General features: G+C 42.6%; 3 protein-coding genes across 8 annotated transcripts; all 3 read right to left on the bottom strand.

Annotated features, from left to right (window-relative positions):
- Window positions 1-1,375: 1,375 nt before the first annotated feature.
- LOC115742475 (RNA-binding protein 48-like) lies at window positions 1,376-4,491 on the bottom strand. Of its 3 annotated transcripts, none has more exons than XR_007199225.1 (10): window positions 4,120-4,491; window positions 3,861-3,944; window positions 3,626-3,706; window positions 3,355-3,494; window positions 3,133-3,247; window positions 2,983-3,043; window positions 2,237-2,299; window positions 2,011-2,161; window positions 1,661-1,677; window positions 1,376-1,630 (listed from the first exon to the last, which is right to left on the bottom strand). XR_007199225.1 is itself a non-coding variant. In XM_030676779.2 (8 exons), exons 1-8 carry the CDS (start codon window positions 4,179-4,181, stop codon window positions 2,084-2,086), a joined length of 684 nt encoding a protein of 227 aa, XP_030532639.2. In that variant the 5' UTR covers window positions 4,182-4,491; the 3' UTR covers window positions 1,910-2,083. The 3 variants fall into 3 exon arrangements, 1 of the variants encoding a protein (XP_030532639.2); XR_007199226.1 differs by having other exon boundaries at window positions 1,661-1,671; XM_030676779.2 differs by lacking the exons at window positions 1,376-1,630; window positions 1,661-1,677 and having other exon boundaries at window positions 1,910-2,161.
- A 6,580-nt stretch (window positions 4,492-11,071) lies between these two features.
- On the bottom strand, window positions 11,072-16,344 carry LOC115742474 (alcohol dehydrogenase 3-like). 2 transcript variants are annotated; one of them, XM_030676775.2, is made up of 10 exons: window positions 16,180-16,344; window positions 14,700-14,836; window positions 14,307-14,353; window positions 13,158-13,483; window positions 12,985-13,067; window positions 12,822-12,897; window positions 12,659-12,720; window positions 12,415-12,510; window positions 11,456-11,617; window positions 11,072-11,368 (listed from the first exon to the last, which is right to left on the bottom strand). In XM_030676775.2, exons 1-10 carry the CDS (start codon window positions 16,322-16,324, stop codon window positions 11,252-11,254), a joined length of 1,251 nt encoding a protein of 416 aa, XP_030532635.2. In that variant the 5' UTR covers window positions 16,325-16,344; the 3' UTR covers window positions 11,072-11,251. The 2 variants fall into 2 exon arrangements, with proteins under 2 accessions (XP_030532635.2, XP_030532636.2); XM_030676776.2 differs by lacking the exon at window positions 16,180-16,344 and adding an exon at window positions 15,049-15,459.
- Window positions 16,345-16,695: 351 nt separating this feature from the next.
- LOC115742471 (probable pectate lyase 8) lies at window positions 16,696-21,701 on the bottom strand. 3 transcript variants are annotated; one of them, XM_030676769.2, is made up of 8 exons: window positions 21,593-21,701; window positions 21,457-21,562; window positions 21,095-21,151; window positions 20,241-20,306; window positions 17,753-18,395; window positions 17,547-17,650; window positions 17,325-17,463; window positions 16,696-17,224 (listed from the first exon to the last, which is right to left on the bottom strand). In XM_030676769.2, the coding sequence occupies exons 2-8, from the start codon at window positions 21,558-21,560 to the stop codon at window positions 17,003-17,005; spliced, it is 1,335 nt and encodes a 444-aa protein (XP_030532629.2). In that variant the 5' UTR covers window positions 21,561-21,562; window positions 21,593-21,701; the 3' UTR covers window positions 16,696-17,002. The 3 variants fall into 3 exon arrangements, with proteins under 3 accessions (XP_030532629.2, XP_030532630.2, XP_030532627.2); XM_030676770.2 differs by having other exon boundaries at window positions 16,696-16,876; window positions 16,958-17,224; window positions 21,457-21,669; XM_030676767.2 differs by having other exon boundaries at window positions 21,457-21,669.

Here is a 21,701-nt window from a genome sequence, read left to right as displayed (position 1 = left end):
AAAAATTGGCAAGCAATTGCAGCGGCGAGGGTCGTTGCCGCCCCACCATCGTTGACAATGGCCGGCGAGGGGGGGGGATGGCCGAGGGGGTCATGGAGCCCCGGCGACCCCTAGCGAGGGTCCCTCTTGGCGGGGTGTCCCCACACTACTTCGGCAATGGCCGGTGATGGTAGGGGCTATTCCCGCACCTCTCGCTTCTTTTTTTTTACTTTTTTAAGTTATTTTTCTGTTTAATTTTAATTTTTAAAAAATTTTAACTATTTTAAAGTTGAATAGTCCAAGTGGACGCCAAGTGGGTTGATTCTTTTTTAAAAAAATTGCCACGTAATATTAAAATTTTAATAAAAAAATATCATGTATACTATTTAACCGAAATTGGCACTTAAGTGCTCATTTTTTGGAATTAACCTTTTATAGTTATGGTGTTTTCTGATTTAATTCTTAATTTTTAAAAAATTTGGAAAACTATTTTAAAGCTCGAACTATGCCAACATTTACCCTAAACTTTTTGTACATCAAAACCCAACTTTACGTGGCATTGATCCCAAACTTTTTTTTGTTAAATTGAAAACCAAACGTACATATATCTAAAATTTTTTTGTAAAAAAAAATCATAAACTTATGTGTACACATTTATCTCAAAACTTTGAGGTAAATGGTCACTTAAGTGCTCAGTTTTTAATGTCAAATAGTTTGGGGAAATTGTCACACAAAGTTTGGGTAGATGGTCACATACATACAATTTTTTTTTGTGTGACAAGAAATTCGACACTTAAGTGATAAAAAATATATATTGATACCAAAGTAAACACCATACATAAATATTGATACTTCAGTTGTTCTTTTTCCCAAAATAATCTTGATAAACCAAGTTTTGCGCCACAACACAACCACAAGTTTTTACAACCATACTAGTTATTTAAAATGATTTTTTACTGCTCAGTACCAAACATTAAAACAAATCTATAGTTATAGTTTAGCAGATAGTTCAGATAATTATACCTATCGTTCTTTCTAAAGTTAGATTCAAAACTCAACTCCTTGATTTTTCCGGATTTAAGTTCAATTTTGCCAAGCCAGATCAAAATCTTCGACGTCGTGCGTTTCCCATTTGATGAGTTGAAGATTAGTACCTTTAGTATGGTCTTCTGGCACATCTGCTCAAATTTAACGGATACAATCGAATTGAACAAATCTAGTAATGACATCCGAATGTTTAAAAAAATGCTGCCTTAGCAGAAACATATGTACACAGAACATCAACTACTCGATTAGGCTCTCGAGACCCATCTGGTTCAAGATGTAGAAAGCTCCAAAGTCAACTCCAACTTTCTGCTCCCACTACATTAGTCCAAAAATGAGAAATGATATAGGGTTGAGTTTGTTCGCCCCAGCAATCAGTCTGTCCCCATTGTTGAAATGGATGCCCATATTGGCATGCTTTTCCTTAGCTGAAGATTCAATTTGCTTTTGCACGATTGGATTGGCAACTTTAAAGAAAATTTATGCTGAGTAGGGATTGCACTGATACTGGTTTTATTGCTGATGCTCATGTGTTCGTCAACCTCATAGATGGGTGATACAGGTATCGCCCCAAAAGTTGAGTGCCCTGAAACTTGCTCAAATGGAGGGTGATGGTTTAAGCACGTGCCCGCTTTGTAGAGTCGTGTCCTGCATTTGGAAAAAGGTAGCCTCAGAAGATCACAATGATCAAAGTTGGCGCCAGAGATTGCGTGTCATGCTGCGACCTCCTTTTCTTATTGGCATTATGTCAAGTAAGTTGTAATTTAACCTTGCCAAACGTTTGTTTATCAGCAAACAAATTCACAATTGAAGTCTTCCCTTTTGCATCGTTGCATGTATTCAAGAAGGTGGCAAAGGTTTCTATCCAATAATCTATTAGAATTAGCCATTTAAAACTAAGCAAATATGATTTCAACCACATATAACTTGCAGATTTGATCGACATAGAGTAGACAATAACAGTGTCGACTTGAGGGGAGTCCGTACCAGTGAGATAAAAGCAATGTCTGAAAGATCAGGACATCCTTCAACCTAGGGCAATGCTTAGTTCCGATAAAAGTCAAATTCTCCTTCTGCTGTCGACGCGAGCTTTCTTCGCTGCAGGTCCTGATTGTGGATGCTCACCACTTGATTCAATCTAAAACACGCATTAGGAGGAATAATCAGAATCAAATGTTGTTTGAAACCAAGCCTGTAAGACCTAGCTTTTCACCTTATTGAGCTTGTCTCTGACCAACTGCACCGTCTGATTCATCGAATGGGATTGAAAATAATCCTGAGATCCATCATTATAAAAGAAAATTGCGAATTAGGCCCAGGACATAAGGACAATCTGAGACTACGGGCATGCATATGGATGCTGGAGGTTGATTTTAAAAAATATCAAGCTATATGCATCGAATATCAAATGCAAGATGAAGGCGAGCACCTAATTTTTCCGAAGCAAATGGTAAGGAATGATAAGAACTGCCCTCTCATTGAACTGGTTCTAATGTAAAGGAGCAGAGGAACTTTTGGATAAAATATGTGAATATGAGAAACTATACTTGTAGAACAAAATTAAAAAAAAAGAAAACATATTAATGAGGTTCAGCATGCGCACTCTATTGCAGATATATATTTTTCTGACTAGTGACTTCCTGATCAAACTATGCTACTGTCTTCTAAATACACGTGCATATCTTACATCATGTAGAGCTAGCACACAAGCAATATGCGGTACTTTAAACCAGAAAAGAATCTACAATTATGCATGGAGCAAAATTTGTCTCAAAATAACCCAGTTTAAGCTAATATGACAAAAAATGAACAAAGCAAGTTCTGCAATCATCTTAACTGTCGTATAACAGGTAAACTCCAAGTAGTTCCATATGTCAATTTAAACCTCTATTCCATCAATTGAACAAAGAGGAAAAAAATTGGAGTGACGATATTTAGCAGTGTAACAGAGTAACATACCAGCTCCGAGGAAACCCTCGTATACGGAGAACCGTCAGCATGAGGAATGAGCTGTGATGCACTGGCATCACAAAGGAAAGTGAGGTTGACTGCTAATCATGCATGCTGAAAGCATCAGAAGAACAGCATTTCAAGGCTTCGTTAATATACCTATTGGGATTGAAGATCTGTAGGCGGCCAGCACTATTCTGCAAGGAACTTGCATTAGCTGAAGACCTAACCAGACCAACACTGCTAGAGGTGGCAGTACCCTTGAATCTTCCAGCTGCATCAGCAGACATGACACGCATTAAATGGCCCTTAATTTATTATCACATGAAAACCTGTGCCTAGATCAACACTAGAATTGTGCTCCCAATTGTAAAAGCTTACGGTTCGACCGAGCAAGAACTTCCTTTCTCCTAGCTTCTAACTTTTCTCTTGTATCAGAGAGGCTCTCAAAATGGGGAGCATACGAAACTTGCAGTCTATTCCCGTAGAAGACATACTCATCCAACTTTTTTTTCGCAAACCTATCAAGGAAAGTGGAACAAGGGTGTCAAATTAAGGATGCTAGGAGCCGTTCTACGTCCCGAATAAATGAACTTCACGATAAATGTGAAGACAACTGGAACTCCGCACTAGAAGAAGCAAATCCAATCACCTAGCATTGCAATCGAGACAAAACTTGATCCAATAAACATCAGTGTACGGCTCACAGTCTTCTTCATCCATTGGTTTACATCTGAAGAAGCAACCAAAGATCAAACCTAGAGAATTTCGCCGGGAATAGAGAGTAATAAACTGTTTATGATCATCATTCCTAACTCTTTACTCAAACTCCTATCCACTAAAAATGTTAAAAAGAAAATCCAAGGACACAGAGAGAAAGTACTAACTCTTCAACGCCGCCATAAGCGGCGAAGAGCTTCAAAAGCTCATCTCCACATCCTAACGCAGGAACATTCCTGACGATCAGGTTTCTGTTGAAACACGAAGGAAACAAAGAAGAACCAAATCAAACCCGACCTTAACAAAAAAGCAAATGAACCAATCAACCATGTCGGAAGAATCAACTGAAAAGCATCAAACTCGTCTGTTGCAACGGTATATCAAATGAAGAACAACAAAGAAAAGATTTGAGGCATCAACACGAACCTCGATTCATCACAGACCGTGTACACGCGGACTGCGGGAGGCTCATCTTTGTACCGAGGCATGCGGGTTTCTTCCTTGGAATCGCAAGTCGAGCAATTTTCGCCGGCAACTTGCGTGAGCTGCTGGAGCCTGATGATCAGGGCCGTCGGAGTGAGTCGTCGACGGCACTAAGAGGTCCCGTCGAATGAAGCAGCCAACGCTTCAAGCGAGCCTGGCTCAATCTTAACTCTGCAGCAAGGCACTGTTGTTCGGGCCTCGAGTTGGGTCGGGCTGGTTTAGGCCTTTCTGCCTTCGTATGAAACCCGGTCCACAATGTGGACCGGCTGTTATTATGACACTCAGTCGATGGACCTGTCCAGTAAAAGAGTTCATCGACACGCCTGTAACGGCCCGGGGTTTCGTGGCCAGACCGGTCGATCCTATGGCCGAAAAGAACTCCAAAACTTGCTGTGTCTTGATTTTCTAGAATTTGCCTAGGGTTTTTTACTATTTTTTAGAATATTCCTAGAGGCGGACAATACTGTAATTGTCCCCTTTTTCTATAAGTTTCTTATTTATTGTCGGTGGTTATGTAGATGGGAGATACAATCTTAACCGTTGGATCTAATAGAGATTAAAGGTTGTAATCCGAGACCCTCTACCATATAAAGAGGCTTCATCCTCTTCATTTGATCATCCACAAGAAAGAATAACAAAGCATTCCTCACATAGTCTCTCTCACAACTCTCCTCTTTTCGGGTGAAAATGCTAGGTTTAGGCAACCCACAAGTGTCGGCCCGTGACAAGTGATATTAGAGCAACGTAGAGACGAGCTGTTCGTGAGGTTGAGAGGTCATCAAGCTAGTTGAGGCAATGTTAAAACTCAGAAGTGGATCGTGTTGCTACCATGGATGGAGAAATTCCCCATGAGAATGCCCGGGGAAAATAAAAAGAAGAGAGGCATCATCGAACGTGTTGTCCGCTCTCAACGAAAAGTTCGAAAAGATGAAAGCTACTGCATACGAGCTCCTCAATGGCCTTGAAGATGCAAAGGAGCAGATCACCAAGATGGATAGGATGATTCGTGAAGACTTCTCCATTGTCCCCATTGGAGCCGTGGCCCCACTACAAACGAAGGACAAAGCTCTCGAAGATCGGTTGAAGCTTTGAAGTTGGATGTTCAAGAAAAAGAAAACTCCCACCAAGTCGAGATAGAAGCGCTAATAGAGATAGTCTTAGAACACAAGACAGAGATAGTCTTATACAAAACAAGCATCATGAGCCAAAATCATGAGGGCCAAAACCAAAAGAGTTCAAAGGCGAACGATCTGCCATGGAAGTGGACAACTTCCTTTGGAGCATGGACTGATACTTTGGCGGCCAAGGTATGAAACGCTTGGATGTTCTTATCTAAAAATGCCATACTATGGTGGCGATTCATGTGTGATGAAGCCAAGAAAGGCGCGTCGGATCCCATGGATACGTGGGATGACTTTGTCAAAGAACTCCAGGATCACTGCTATCTTGAGTTTGCTCCACAAGTAGATCGTAGCAAGCTACATCACCTTAAGCAAGAAGGCATGATCCTGGAATACGTGAAGGAGTTCACCGAACCCAAATTCCAAATTCCCAATCTTGGGAGAAGGAGGCTCTCATGGAGTTTGGATTGAAGCTGTTGGCGCAACTCGAACTAAAGTGAAGGCAATCCCCGTGGCTGAATATCTCTTCGACTTCAGCAAGATCGATTCGTCCAAGTCCAAGGGGAAATGGAAGTCGGATCAAAACATGGATAGCAAGGATGAAGAAACGATTCCAACCATGGTAGAAAAGACTACCATGGTGAAAGAGAAAGGAATTGGGGGAAGGATTGTCTAAATCTCCCCACCAACATTGAGGAAATCGATCCCTAAAACAACTACAACCCAGAGGAAAAGTTCAAGCATTATCTTTTGTAGCCGTGCACGATTTGCAAAGGTGGCCACTGTACTCAATTGTGTCCAAAGAAAAACCAAGGGAGCCGAAGAAGCCGAAGAATGGGTAGGGCGACTCAGAGGCATAAGGAAGCTCTACTCCGTACGAACTCAATCATGGCCAAAGAAATCCTCAAGTCCAATAATGCTATACTTCGTGGAAGTCAAGGTACGAGACAATCCGCTCTATGCTTTGGTTGACACGGGGGCAACAAACATGTTCCTCTCGAGAGAAGCGGCAAAGTGGTTGGGACTCCGCATAGAAACCATTGAAAGATGGTACAAGGCGCGTAATTCTGATGACAAGCCATCTTCTGGCATTGCTAGAGGCATCAAAATTCAAATCGGTGGATGGACATTGCTAGAGGCATCAAAATTCAAATCGGCGGATGGAAAGGAAAGCTCGATTTCGAGGTAATTTCGCTCAACGATTATGATCTAATTTGGGGATAGATTTCTTTGACTATGCTAAATAGATGGTTGACCTGAGAACCAAAAAACGATGGTTAACCTAAGAACCAAGTCAATCATTATTACCGACTCGGAACACCGATTGCAATTACGTCAGAGGAATGCATAAATAAAAATGTTTCTTGTTTTTTGGTAAAAAAAATTTGGAAAAGTTAGCATTTTTTGGTGCGTTTCGAAATGCACTCGTGATGGGGTGTGGTGGGTTGGATGAGAACGTTTGAATGAAGCCGGTGTATCTTAGTGGACTCCCAACTTGACTGAAGGGGGAGGAGGCGGTGGTCAAAAAGGGGTCGGAGGGCATAAATAAAGATTTTTTTATTATTATTATCATTGTGAAGGGGGAGGAAGCAGTGGGCGATAGATATGGCTGGTTCTGTGGAACCGCCGGTTCCTAAAAAAGGTGGAACTGGAACCGGCCCTTGAAGGGCAGGTTCCGATTTCAAGACCCAATTACTCTTTTTACCTGGTCTTCTCCCTTTAAAAAAAAAAAACGGGTCGGAACCGGCGGTTCCGGGTCGGTTCCAATAATTTACAAACCAGAACCGGCCCTTGAGGGCCGGTTCCGATTCCGGGTTGGAACCGTGGCCCTGGTCAACAGGCTGGTTTCGGGCCGGTTCCGGGCCCATGGGTCCATTTGGCCACCTCTAGTGGGCGAAGGGGTTGGAGGGCATAAATAAAGATGGTTCTTTCTTGATCTACGGGTCTGTTTGTTTTTTTGGGTGCGGTGATTGATGCATTGGACAATCAAAGAGTTGAGGCGCAGGTTGTTTCAGTCGTTAAGGCTTAGGTGGACCTCTAGTTATGAAGTACAAGCTCGGAAAAAGCTTACATTTTTTGGTGGGAGGGAGAGCTTACCTGATTTGAAGGTGTTTGTTTCTTATCCGGTGTTTGTTTTGTTACCTGATTTTTGTTCTAGATAGATATACCAAAACAACAAGAAGATCCGTGGAATCACGTGAACCGAATGGCCAATGGACAGTGGAAGCGCCTTTAAGTGTAGGAGTAGCTTCCAAATTAAATCCAATAGCCACGATAGGATTACATTTCACTTGGGAGGGAAGAGTAAGCAAGGGATCACAATTTGCTTGGCTTTGAGTGAGGAGCAAAAAAGATAGTACAACCACTTATTCAAATTAGATGCTGTTGCTGCACAAGTTGGTGCTGGATCGAGAGTTGCCGGTCGACCAGGAGTTGCTGCTGCACAAGCGACTGCTCTTCTAGAGAAATCTTTTTATATGCAAAATGAAGTATTTTGCTCAACACATAATGTAATGAGCTATTTTACAGCAGGATCCAGTCATCAGAATCTGGATAACCAGATGAAAAATCCTCTGATGGAGGGTAATGCCTATTTTTTTTTTTTTATTTATTTTCATTCATGCACATTTTTTCACTATTCTGATTATGACTTTAATTATTATAAAGGTGAAGAACGTTTTGTATTGATATATGCAGTAAAACAAGTCCTCCACCAAGGTGAAGTGAAGTCGCAGAGCAACAGAGCAGTTATGGTCAACCTCTTTAATGAATATTGGGCTACCTTTGGGCCGAAGGACGGATATTCACGTCTGTGGCTGGAGAAAGGGCAAGAACTTAAAAGAGCTCATCTAGCAAGTGACAACGTCGTTCGGCCTAAATAGTACCGACACGCGACACGAAACGACGCGACACGCTGACACGACACGTCATTTCTTAAAAATAGGAAATTTCGACACGTTAGGACTCGTTATATATTAAATATAAATTTTTATGAATATGTGATAGATTATTATTTTTATGCTTTTTTTTTTGTAAAAATAGAGAATTTACAAAAAAAAAGAGCTCTTATAAAAAAAAAAAAAATTATGGGTATTTTCGTAATTTAACCCCAAAAACCAGCCTTTTAAAAAACTAAAATGATAATGGAAACGGTACAATAATCGTTTTTTGCTCATCCCTCTCTCTCTCGTCTCTTTCACTCCATTTTCTTCTCCTTCTCCATTTCCTTTTCTTCCTCATTCGCTCTATCTCCCCCGCTCGCAGACGTCCTCCTCCCTCCTCTGCCCCAGATTTTCTCCCTTTCTCGGTGAGATCTGCCATGCGATGTCTCATCTCTCTCCCTCATCTCTCTCACGGCCTCGAGACGCAGACCCGTCTTCCCCCTCTCCCCCGATCTCTGCCCTCCTCCAAATTTGTGCTTTTTCCCGGCTATATCTAACGACGCACCACCATAGCAGCTGTCAAGACCATCGGAGTAGTCTCTGGGAGGCCGATGAAGCACGGGAGGAGTCGGGTCACGACGAATCTCTTCTACTTTCTCACTGGCTCGTGTGTCCTGGCATGTCGCTGGCCTTAACCATGTGTCGGACCTCCGACAAGCGTGGACCACGTGGCCTCATCCGACACGTGTCCGACACCGACACACCGAGAGGTTTGGCGTGTGGATGCTTCATAGGATAAAATGTGAATGAAGACAAAAGTCAATTTGCATTTGGAAATGCAGCATTTTGAAAGTTTTTTCCGGCCTGCCTTAGGCCAACCCTTTTGCCATTCCTAAAGCTGTCAAAAAAAATTGTCAAACGTGATTTGCATTTGGCAGTCAGCCTCAAAGCCTCTTGCAGATGCTGAACTAAATAGAATCGGTGGCTGTACTTCACTTCGAATGCGCAGCGAAGTACAAAGCCCGTGGGACATTAGTACTTGGACCGTGTTTGCAAGATAAAGTTGGCCTGTCTCGATTTTGTTCATCTAAGGCTAACAAACTAGCAAATCAGAGTGGCAAAGGCCCCGCAGAAAAGAGAGTTCCACACTAATTAGATATTTTGGTTTGGAAAAATGACACAAGTAATCTATGATATTACAATTTATTTAATTTGATTTCTGAAATATAGCTCAACATCCAATGTGATCTTTGAGCTTTTGATTTGTTTGATGTAATACCTAGGCTTTTCGTTTATATTCAATTTAGTTCTCGATCTACAAGAAAATATTCAATATTGTCCCCGAACTTGAATAAATGGAAAAACAACATTAAAATCTTCACATAATTCAAGGATTGAGTTGAACATGTACCAAAAGTTTAGGGACCATATCAAACAAATTGAAATGTCATGGATCATATTGCAAATTGAGCTAAAGTTCAGAAATTATATTGAGCAAATAAAGATTTTAGAGATCATATCGCACATTGGGCCAAAATTCATGAACTGTTTTTGTCATTACCCTTTTTAGTTTCCGATGTTTTCAAACTTGTTTCGAGTTAGATGAAATTTTCAGTATTTTTGAACCCAAAAAAAAAAAAACTTGGGGAGAAGGCTATACATGCAAGCTACAGCAACATCTGGCTTTATTCTTCTGTTGTTAACCGTTTGGGAAAACTGGCGCAAATCAAGGAAACGCATTTATGACAAGAAGAAGAAGGCGATTGAATGGAAGATCCCAACGTCCTTACCATAATTCAATCAAGGCTAATGAAGTAATTTCCAAGGCTAATGTAGTGTTGTTGGACAATATAACTGTGGCTTGGAGTTTCGTTTGCTTTCTGTCAGACCAAAGAATCAGAAGACAAAGAAGGCTTGGTTTCTTGAGAGGAGATGGGCGTGAACAAAGCAGTGCCTTCAAATCAAGTTTTGGTGGGACTGGTGTACATTTCGATTCTCTTCATGTCAGGTAACAATCTCTCTATCTTCAGTAAAAATTAAGGATTGTTATGTTTTTTACAGAAATCTGGGGTCTCATTGTCAATGCACATGAAGGTCCAAAGTTGATTTAAGGATGTACTGTTTTATTCCAGCAAGAAGTGTCTAGTGATGATCGGATTGGGCTTCGCCGCTTTCAGTGGGACAAAATTCAACTTCATCATAATATATATACACACACACTATTGCCATTTCGCATACATTTATAAGAAAAGGCCTGATGAGTTTCATGTTGATTATGCAGGAAGCGTGGTAGGGTGCCTGCCGCCAGTAGTACCAGGGTGCTTAGGCCCGTGCTCGAACTAACCGGACTGCAACAAAGCATGCGAACAAGTCGGTCACAGAAGGGGCAGGATCTGCCTTCAAGCTCCCACCACCGCATCTCCTCTCTTGTTGCTGCTCTGGACAATCATAAATCCTTATGTGATCTCTTTTATGGTGACTGGCAAATGAAAAATTTCACCAAAGACAGAATTTGATGTTTGAGTTCGACTCTGTCTCCTTGTTGTTAAGTTCTATTCTCAATTGCCAGAAAACCCAGCATAAAGACACAAAAACCTTGCCCAACATCGACCTAGGTTGAGCTACCATTTAAATCTCTCTAATGGGTCACTAGATTAAGCGAAAAACTTCAAATCTAGGCTCCCGATCCAGTGCACTTCCTGATGAAGACACTGGGAAGGTTTGAACGAAATGATACTGTAGGGCGACTGATCAGTGCTGTTAAAACTTGGAAAGTCAGAGCCTAGCATTACTAATTATTTAGCCAGAGTCGCAACAAACATCACCTGCAATGTAATCTTTTCCAGATGTATTAAGACACAGAATCGAGAAATGACAAGGGGAAAAGCAAAAAACGAAAAGGATCTAGGAACTTCACTCTTAATTGCATCTCATAAGACCAAGAAGGCCACAAATATACGAGGCGCCTCGATAGCTGCATGTTCCTTTAAATGTCATGATCTCACAAAGGAAAAAGATAAGTTACTAGCAGTAACACGACAAGAGATTTTTTATAAGCATCCAACACCAATCCTAGTCTTCCATACTGATAATGCACCTCAAGCTCTCTCCCTTCACCATCAAATCAAAAGCCTTGTTGATGTCAGAGAATGGCAGCCGGTGAGTAATAAACTTATCCAACTCCAGTTTCTGCAGGAAAAGATGAGAACTTTTGGTTGATAATCAGAAGAAAAAGGGGAGGAAGTAAGAAAGAAAACCTGGACACTAGTCTTTTACCTTGTTCATGTACATATCGACAACAGAAGGGAGATCACTCCGAGGTTTATAGTTCCCAAAAAATGTCCCCTTGAGCGTTCTTTCATTGAGAACATTAATGGGCTTTGTCATGAAAACCGCATCTTTGCTGGGGACTCCAACCAACACAGCCACGCCCCATCCCTAAAAATTTGCAACAGTCAGGAAAGCAACAGTCAGTAGAAAACTGAAGCCAGTTGGCTAGCATCAGTATCAGAGGGAGTGGTGCCAATTCATGTTCACGGATCATGATGGTGTCGTGTCGACGTAGGTTATACTACAAAACAGGTCAGGTCAATTTCAAAACGAGATGACTAGTTAATCGTATTTACCTACTTTACATGAGCATGACCATAAAATTAACAGGTTGACACTACACGATCCGTGTAAATACGACCAAAAATCAGCTTGATGAGTCAACATGATTGCACGACCTCCTATGACACAAAATTAACCCATTGACACAAATCAACTTACCAACATGAACCTGAAATGAAATGAATAAAATCAAACTACAAATTGCAATGATCTGTTAACAAAATATCATTGAATCATATTAAGAAACATTGTCACAGTCAATGAAAGGTCATCAATTTTTCAAATCCTCTGAGCAAATAGGATGGAAATCGCGTACAGGTTATGTCAACACTAATCTCTGGCCGGTTAGACATGGATACAACACAATTGTTATTTGTGTGTTGCTGGCTGACACGAAATTGACCCAAACACATTTAACCTCAACCTGAACCTGCTAATTTTGTTTCGTGTTCGAGTGGTGTTAGCGTGTCCTGTCTGAAATTACCACCCCAAACTGAGAGAGGCTTGAGCATTAAAATGGTGTCACCACTCATCATTTTTCACGTTTGGAATTTTGACAAAATAAATGACCCAGAGAAATGCCTCCAAATGGAAAAATGCTAGAGCAGTTGTCAATTACTCACATCATGAACACATTCAAAAGCTGAAATCATGGCATTGATGTTGCCAGTGCACTCCACACTCCTGTCAACACCACCATTAGTCATTTCAGCAATAACCTGCACTCATTGGAAGTCAAGTCACAAATGACTGCATACAGAGTTCCACCAACACCAAAGGAAGGTGTCTACCCTAAAAGAATTTTGAAGAACTTGTGAGGAATGAAACACAGAAATTAAAGAGGAGAATAGGTCAGGAACTTAGAACCTGTTCAACAGGTCTGTCATGATCCTTTGGGTTAATGAATTCAGTCACTCCAAACTTCTTGGCTGGAATTAGAAACAAGAAATGCGAGTAAGGAATTTCATTCAACACTACCTCTTTTCATTTTTTGTTAGGGTCAACAGAGGAAAAAGAAGTGCATTACTACCTTCCTCGAACCTGTTTGGATTCAAATCGACTCCGATAATTCTTGATGCACCTGCAATTCTAGCACCTTCTGCAGCCTGAGAAAATCAGGAAACCAGAATGTCATAGAAGACGGAAAAGTGTTCAGCAATTATTTTCATATCAATGAGATCATTACAACTTACAGCTAGGCCGACAGCTCCCAGTCCAAATATAGCAACAGAAGAACCTTGTTTCGGCTTTGCGACGTTCAATGTGGCTCCTAATCCTGAATTTCCATAGACAACAAATTCAATTACTTGAATGGCGATTTGATTTTAGAGACAGAAGTCAACAAGCAAAATTCAGCCAGACCAACCGGTGGAGATGCCGCAACTGAGTATACAGACTTTATCCAAAGGTGCAAGAGGGTTAATCTTTGCTAGACAGCCCGCGTGAACAACTGTATATTCACTGAAAGTGGATGTGCCCAGAAAGTGATTTATTGGTGAACCATTTATGGAAAATCTAGTTTTCCCATCACTAAGCATAACCCCTCTCTCGGTGTTGATTCTTAGCAGATCGCACATGTTGCTTTCCTCAGACTGGCAATGCCTACATTCTCCACATTCCCCTGTGAACACTGGAAGCACATGATCCCCAACTGCAAGATCCGACACCCCTTCTCCAACACTCTCCACCACCCTGAGGAAGGAAAAATTTAGCAACAGGTTATTTTAGCTCTGCAATCCAAGCCAGAAGCTTATTCTGCTGACTGCTGAGTCTTGATTCTCAGAAATTACAGAATTGACTAGTAACCACCATGTCAGCCATTCACATATATCCAATAAACCTTTTTCTATGCTTCTGAGTTTGAATTATTGACATGTCTGTTTTACCATCAGAGCCACAAATTACGTTTCATTATCTTGGAGGAGGCATAGCAGACATTTAATGGAAGTAAGTAACGGGCTAAATTAAGTGACCACTGTTCATGCCATCTGCAGCAAAAGTGCTATCCCATGGTGTAGGATTTCAAAATTGAAACACTGTTGCCATATATAATGTCGACACTGAAAAATGATTCCACATATGACTCAAAGGAGGGCACATCCCTGCATGTGAAATTGAAAATTGAGAGATGAGAGTGTCAAGAAGGGAAATTGATATCAAGTTTCGAAACAAATTCAGACGAGCCACAACTCTCGTTCTTCCTGGCTATTCTAGATGCTACCTGATCCTTACTACACACATGACAACTGATATGGTATTTCTTGTTGTTTGCCGATGTACAATGGTGACCACTTTTGCCCCAATTCAATCAGATGCGAAACTTAAAAACCTTACATTCTTGAGCTCCAAGCTTAAGCCTTGAACCCTTTTTCTGCAACTCTTTTTTTCCTTCTAATTTCACGTAACAAGAGGAATTGCTTAGATGTGGTGCAGTGTAGGAAAAAACAAACGTAGGAATTGGATTAACTAAAACTTGATTATCAATATGTAAATGTTAAGAGGATTAAGAGCATACCCAGCAGCTTCATGGCCAAAAATGCGAGGAAATAACGGTGTCTGGCCCTGAAACAAGAACCCAAACATAATGGGGCTTAGAGCTATATACAAGACCAAGCTCTTAGCACCATCGTATGAGGAATGATAACTGGAATTATGCTTTGCTTCCCAGGTTAGGAAGCAGAGAATAAAGGCATGACTGACTCTCAAACACAAATGTCCCAAATCCAATCCCTATTCTGCTTCGTAAAGAAAAACCGTGACTTGAGAAAGGAGATAACATGATCACTTCTTTTTCTGTCCTCAAGACATCGCTAAATTCAGTATGAACGCATTTTGCTTTTGGACTAGATCAATGCATGGACCATCGAATGATGCAGCTAGGACACTATCGAGCAACAAATTCACAGACCTTGGCTTCCCAGAAGTAAAGATCAGTGTGGCAGAGCGAGGTGTACTTGACCTTCATCCTCACTTCCATGGCCTGCGGCGGAGCCACCTCCACCTGCTCTATCACCAGTGGCTTTCCGGCTTCCCACGCAACCGCCGCTGCAACCACCAAAAACCCAAAACTAAAATAATCCCAGAAATCCACAATCCCAATGCATAAAAAGGCGCGAGACCAGAAAAAATCCAAGCCTAAACCAAGCAGAAACAGAATCAACGGTTAAAAACAATCGGCCCTGGGATAACAAACATGAACCGATGAACCTAAGCGGAGAAATCATGAACTGCGAGCGAGGTTCCGCAACTATCCACACCTGCGCAGGGGATCACGAGTCCGGCAGTGGTCGACATGGCCGAGTCAGCTTCGGTCCTAATTCTTCGTTTCAGCGAGAGGGAAATTGCGACTTAAGTAAGAAGGATCCACAGGAACAACGCTTTCTCAAACAAGCTTCGAGTCGAGTAGAGGAGAGAGTGGTCTCGATGTCTCTCTATCGAACTGAAGAGAAAACCAGAGCGAGGTACGCGAATCAGCGGGCGGTCGCGGTCATTGGTCCGTCCAATGTCGGGGGATGGCCATTGGCCAGTGGTTTCTTGAGCTTCCACTCGGTTTGCCAATCAACGGTCGGCCGCTTCTTCTTTCTCCGTACGTGCCAACTTTAAAGCGTGGTGGCTCCTATCCTCCTGCTCCATTCACAGTGATGCCCGAACAATGAACATCCTCCATTCGTATCCGATTTTTGTTGCGGACCAGGCGTTTTCATTGGGACACGACGCATCTCGTAGGCAAATGACATAAATGATTCATGAAATTTCATTGAGTTAAGATGTTCATGGACTATGTTATATATTGGGTCAAAATTTAGAGACTATTTGTGTCATTAATTCTACCGTCTTCTATTTAAAAGAACTTTGAGAGTCGTGACAAGTCCAACGTTCGAGAATAGAATCGTACGGGAATACGTCATGAATCGGGGCAATCGTGCACAATCATGGAATTCCATCGAGTCGAGGTGTTCGAATGTCACCGCTTGTCATAAATAGTAAGTTTGTGGATATGTGAATATCATTAGTCGACACGAAACCTTAGTTGTATTTCATTTATTTAAATCGATAATACGATCTGTATGATTCATTTGATAACATCGATAATTACGATCACTACTAAAAATGATAAGATGATGCTTGTCTTATTAGCTTGCTACCTATTTCACTCAGTTATATATAAAGAAGGAAAGTAAGATTAGTTTACGACATTAGTATATAAAAGTGGTGCAGTGGACCATGAATAAGCTTTAAACGAGTCGCATCTATTCAAATAGCCAAAAAGAACATGGCCCACATTTTAAGGCATCCCCTTTGGAAAACAAATTCGGCATCGTGCTGCAAAACACCCGAAGAGGAAAATGACTAGAGCAGAGGTGGCAAAACGGTCGGTAGATCCATACCTCTGCACGGAAGCACGCAACCGGCCGTCGTAGGCTTGACGAGCTCGCCGGCTTCACGTCTGAGTGAAGGGGCTCGACGCGTGACGCAGCGGATTCCTCTGAGAGAGCCAAGAGAGAGCCACGGCCTCCGGCAATTTCGAAGCATGACTCTCTCGCGCAATTCCTTCTCGTTCCGCTCCCAAACATTTGGTTTTGATGCTTTATGGCGAAATTTGATTCTTCAGCTTGCTTCAGTACGCGACCACCGAGGTTTCTTGCCATGTTCACCTTCTGGTTGCTTTTGAAGATTCGGACGCAGAGTTCTCAAACTAGAAACTGTACCAAAAGATCAAAAGATGCTCAGGGCTAATTACAGGATTGTATTGCCTTTGGGCTCGGTCCATCACTGCTTGTTCTGATGATAGTTTTAGTTTCCTTCACTCCTATAGAAGATTAATAAACCGAAACCTTCGGTCGCATCCTGCTCAGCACTAACTGTATTTTGGCAATTCACTTTGAATAAGTAGAGGGTGAGTCAGGGAGAAGTGAACAACCCGTCGGCACCCAAACTCAGGCCGAGGTCGATCGATCACATTAGAACCGAGTGTACAGATCTTTTATACATATAGCACACAGTGAAGAAAATGTACACTTCTCTTGAATAATCATCGCACTATACGCGAACTAAGAAGAAGGAAAGTAATTTAACGTGGCAGATGTAATATCAACTGCCGTGGCCAGAATATTAAGGTGGAGAAGTGGGGAAAAACAGAACTGAGCTAGTTCTTCAGTCCTCTATGTTTCTTCTGTTTCTGTTTCTCTATTAACTTGGGGTGATCTGGACCTAGCACGCGCGGCCCCTGCGGCAAACGAGCACTCCGGCATTGGACGTCAGCGTGCCGACTAGGGAAGAAGATTTAGCCCCTAAGCTTGAAGCCCGGGCGTAGCTGACTCCAGCTCCGGCTCCTGAGGGTGTGAAGAATGCTCCGTTCAACAAGAGATCTCCTTCTGATCTCCAGTTCCAGCTCTTCCACTGGCTTGTCGATGTGTCGACTCTTTTTGTGACCTGACAAAACAGGTTTCGTTAGTAGTTCATCGGCTGCCCTTTAGAGGAGAATGACTTCCTTTGAAAACAGAATTCGCCATTTGTTTCTAAATTGTTTTACCTCCTTGGCGAAGGGGTTTAAGGGAGCGAGGTACCGATTGCCCTGGCTGTTGATAGTGGGCTCGGCGCTTCCGCCAATGGCATACATCTCCCAGTGTGTATAGTCATTGTTCACCACATGGAAGTACCCATGTCTACATCTGAAAAATCACGCAGATCAGTTGAATTAGCAGCCAATTCAGGGACACAAGTCAATGGTTAGATTCATCGAAAGAATCAGTACCTTGGCATTCTTTGGATGAGCCCTTCTCCGAAATGATTGTAGGCAATTGTCACTTGCATGCTCTTATCTCTAACATAAGAATCACTGTGACCCAGCAGCATCACCTGTTTTCATAAGTACCCAATTTGTTCATCAATCTGCCATTTGGTGATTACTATTTTTCCTCATTTAATGAAACCAGGGGAGGATTTGGTTTGTGGATTCACCTCATTGTGATGCGTGAAATAGTTGTTGGAGATTGTAATAGCAGTCGAGCTCATAATAGCATCGATGAGGCCGTCGGCGCAATTGCTGAGAGAATTGTGGTCAATCCAAATATGGCTCGCACCAAAAATGGAGATACCGTCCCCGTCAGCCATCGTCCTCCACCCGTAATGCGAAGGCGAGCTTCGAACCATGGCATTGCCGGTGGGTTTGCAGTCGTGGATACTAACACCGTGGATGATGACATTAGTAATGTATTGAATGGTAATGCAGGCCCCATTAGCAATGTGCACGTTGGCCCCGCGTCCATCGATCGTCTTAAAGCTGTTCATGATGAGTTCTTGCTTCAGGTGGATCACCATGTCTCTCTTGAACACTATCCACAGGGGCCTGTCCTGGATGACTGCATGGCGGAGCGTCCCGGGCCGTGGGCTGACCGGGTCGTCATCACCCGGGTCACTCACTACATAGTACCTGCCATCACGACCGCCGACGGCATTGCGCCCGAAGCCAATGGCGCAGTCAGCCAGGTGTTTCCGACGGAGGTACCACTTTGGATCGCACCTCCAACAATCATCAATTGGGTTCCCAGTGCCACAAGAGAAGAATCCGAGGTTCCGCCTCTCCGTGCTGTTCCGGATGCTCCTGAGAAATGTTAGGGAAAGATCATTAACATTGTGTGCTCAATGTTCTAGCTTCGTGTGCTGTCCCTGAAATTCGGGCACACAGCAGATATGTTCACTGTGATTCTTTCATCAATCCGGGCACTACTAATGTAGAACCCTGCACATTCCCAAGAACGGTCGATATTTACGTTTTTTTCTTTTGGTACTATTCTGTGACTCTTGACTCTAATCATGTCAAAGTTAGAGATTGAGCATGTGATCTGATGGCACAATTCAAGCTAACCAAAAAATTTCACCGACGGGGGAGTTAATGAGGGGCTGTCCTATGTTTGCGGGAGTGGGTCATGGGGGTCAAATGCCGGGGGATGGGCAGTACGGAATGATACGGTTCGTGTTACGGAAAAGTCAGAGCGGTGAATCCGTGAGTACTCTGGCAAATCAATAAATGCCACGGTTTGCGACTCGAGGGTGTGTCGGTGGATCTGGCATTTAAACACATGCAAGCTCGTGTGTTCATGTCGAACTCGGCTGAGATTGTGTTTAGTAGGGCCGCTCCTGCGATCAACCCCAAGAAAACTTTATTCGCCAAATGGTGTCAAAAGACTCCAAGCCAGATCTATGATCTGTCCTTTTGGAGGTTTCATGCCACTTGTGTACTGGGCCAGGGCACGGATTCATGTGAGCTGTGTCCCACAATACTAGGATGGAGCCATGAAAAAGGATATGTGGGGATAGATCTCTGAATCTTGGCAGTGGGAAAGCTCAAGTTGTCATGGGTCTAATGTCATGCTAGGTAGCAGAAAGTTGTGAATGATGATGAGTGTGGAGGATTTGATATTGTTGAATAACACGCTTAATCACTGATAAACAGAGGCGTGATCAGCGGATCTTACGACATGGGCATGTGGATAAGCAAAGCCGGCCAACGAAGATAGGCAGAGAACATGGGAGGTTTTCGGTATGGTTCCTTTCCGATTCTTGGGACAAGCGTGATACTTTATCTTTGGCGACACTATTCTAATATATCCTTTTATACTAGGATTGACGGTCAAAGGATCTAGGAATTGTACGGGGATAAAGAAAAGTCGGTAACTACAGTCATAAATAACAACAAAATAATACTAATTGCTCCATTGGTCGAGACAATGGTCTCGAGTACTTCAAATTTTTTTGTTTACATAGTCAGATTCATATATGTTCCGAATCATTCCCAAAGAGCGATAAGCTATAACATTAAATTTTTTAAGGTGTGCTCGGCACACCTAAATCAATATTTGATGACGATAGGCCTCACATAAGATTCAATTTGAGAACTGTAAAGCACACTAACTAATTGTTCAATAAGAACCTTTTTTTCCCATCTCGGAGTGGTCATAATCAAACTCCATGTTCACAACAATATCCAGACACATTGCGAAATAGGCAAAAGTATAGTTTTTGATCTCTAGCTGGGTGGATTAGGATTCACTATCTTGCCTTTTCTTCTTATGTACAGAGAAGGTGATAGTCGGATCGAGATCCTATTGCCAAGGAAAGGGTGGCCCCAATTTTCTACTCAGTCTCGAGCGGACAATGTTTGGCAGGATCCTGAGGCTGAGGTGAAGAGAGAGAGAAGAGAGAGAAGAAGCTGAAATGGTGCAGAGAAGAAGCTTTTATTGGTTTGTCTCTGCTCTCTGGACGGGTCATGTGATCATTATTCTCTCATGCCATCTCGATTATCATAAAGGGGTAAAGGCAGGACCTTTTTTTTAAATTAAATGCAATCACATGACGAGCGAGACTGAGCATGAGGAATATCCTGCTCAGATTTTACGCCAAATACTCCAATCAACAGAGAGGAGAGAGAGAGAGAAGAGAGACTCACATATCAACCATTGAAGCTACATCCTCCGGGTTATCGATCGCATGCTTGTTCCGTTCATCGCCGATCCTGGAAGGCCCACCGGAAATGTCACGGACCAGCAGGCAGTAACACCAAGAAAGAAATTAAATTCAAGAAACCATTGGACTAACGGTATGCTCTGTATTTGAAAAACGAAGCTGCTCACTCCATGATACATTCTATTCTAGCTCCCCAGGATCAAGAAAGCAGAGAGATGTCATTTTAGGGTCTTGCACCGTGGCTGGTGTAGAGAACAGCAAACCCGAAGCACGAGGGAGGGGCATTTTAGTCCCGGAAAACTTCTGGTCGGGTGTCAAGGGTCGCGGTCAACGAAGTGGTGGATCTCGACAGTGAACTTCACTGTTTTCTCGAGGGCTGGGATAATCATAACGGAACTAACGATCCAGAACCGCCGATTAATTAAACTCATCCCAAAGAAAAAAACTCATGAGCATCCCCAATTACCAAATTAATTTACAGAATAAATCCACTAAAACGAAATCAATTGCGTAATTTATTTGACGTACGATCGGAGCTAGCCGCAATAAAAGTCGCCACCAATTTTGTAGAAATCGTATCAACTAATGCCGCTCGTTAAACATGGTTATCAAGGAAAGATTCCATTGAATGCATGTAATCCGAATATAACGAGAAAATAATCTTTTTCTAGTTTAGCTGTTTAATAAATGACTAAATTTATTTAAATAATGAGCTAAACTACGCTGAGAATGAAAAATGGGCGAAAATTTGTTATCCGCGTTTATCCAGGTGGACGGTGTAGATCCAGCATATAGAAGTCACTGTTTGAACCAGCCGAGTGTAATTACTGCACTGACCTGCCCGCCATTGATGAGTTCTTCACGCCCTGCAACTTCTCGGTCTTCTCTTCGAGCCTGCACGAGCGCACATGCAGAAACCAGACTGAGCACTGAACGTCGAGAGGTTCACGACAAGGCACGCGAAATCGCACTTTGAAATCGCATGCGCCGATCAATTGAATCATGTAAAGCTCCGATAACATCGCTCGAAATCGAGAGGTTCGGCGATCAAATCAGAGGGAAACAATGCATGCTAATCATGAACGCACTAAGAGCACAGACAGCACGGCGAAATCCCAATGCCAGTTAATTACAAGACGATTCACTCCGAAAATAGAGATAGAGCCTCAAAACGAGAAGCTTATCAACTCCGAGCTTACTTCGATCCTGAGAGCTCCTTGTCGCCCGCTCCGCCATCCGCACACGCAAGCAGCACCAGGAACACCGCGAAGGTGACGGCGAGCCATCTTGAACAGGCCGGCATCGTCGGTTGCTTGACCTCGCTAGCTCCTGAAACCAGAAGTTCACGCGAACCGTGCCGTGCCCTGTTTCCAGGGGGGAGGGAGAGAGAGAGGATGAAAATTGAGTCAAAGAAGAAGCTCTGATGGAGTCGTCTTTTTATAGG

This window comes from Rhodamnia argentea, chromosome 7 (assembly GCF_020921035.1).
Source record: "Rhodamnia argentea isolate NSW1041297 chromosome 7, ASM2092103v1, whole genome shotgun sequence".
Lineage (NCBI taxonomy): Eukaryota > Viridiplantae > Streptophyta > Magnoliopsida > Myrtales > Myrtaceae > Rhodamnia > Rhodamnia argentea.
This window is presented reverse-complemented; position numbering and strand designations above follow the sequence as displayed.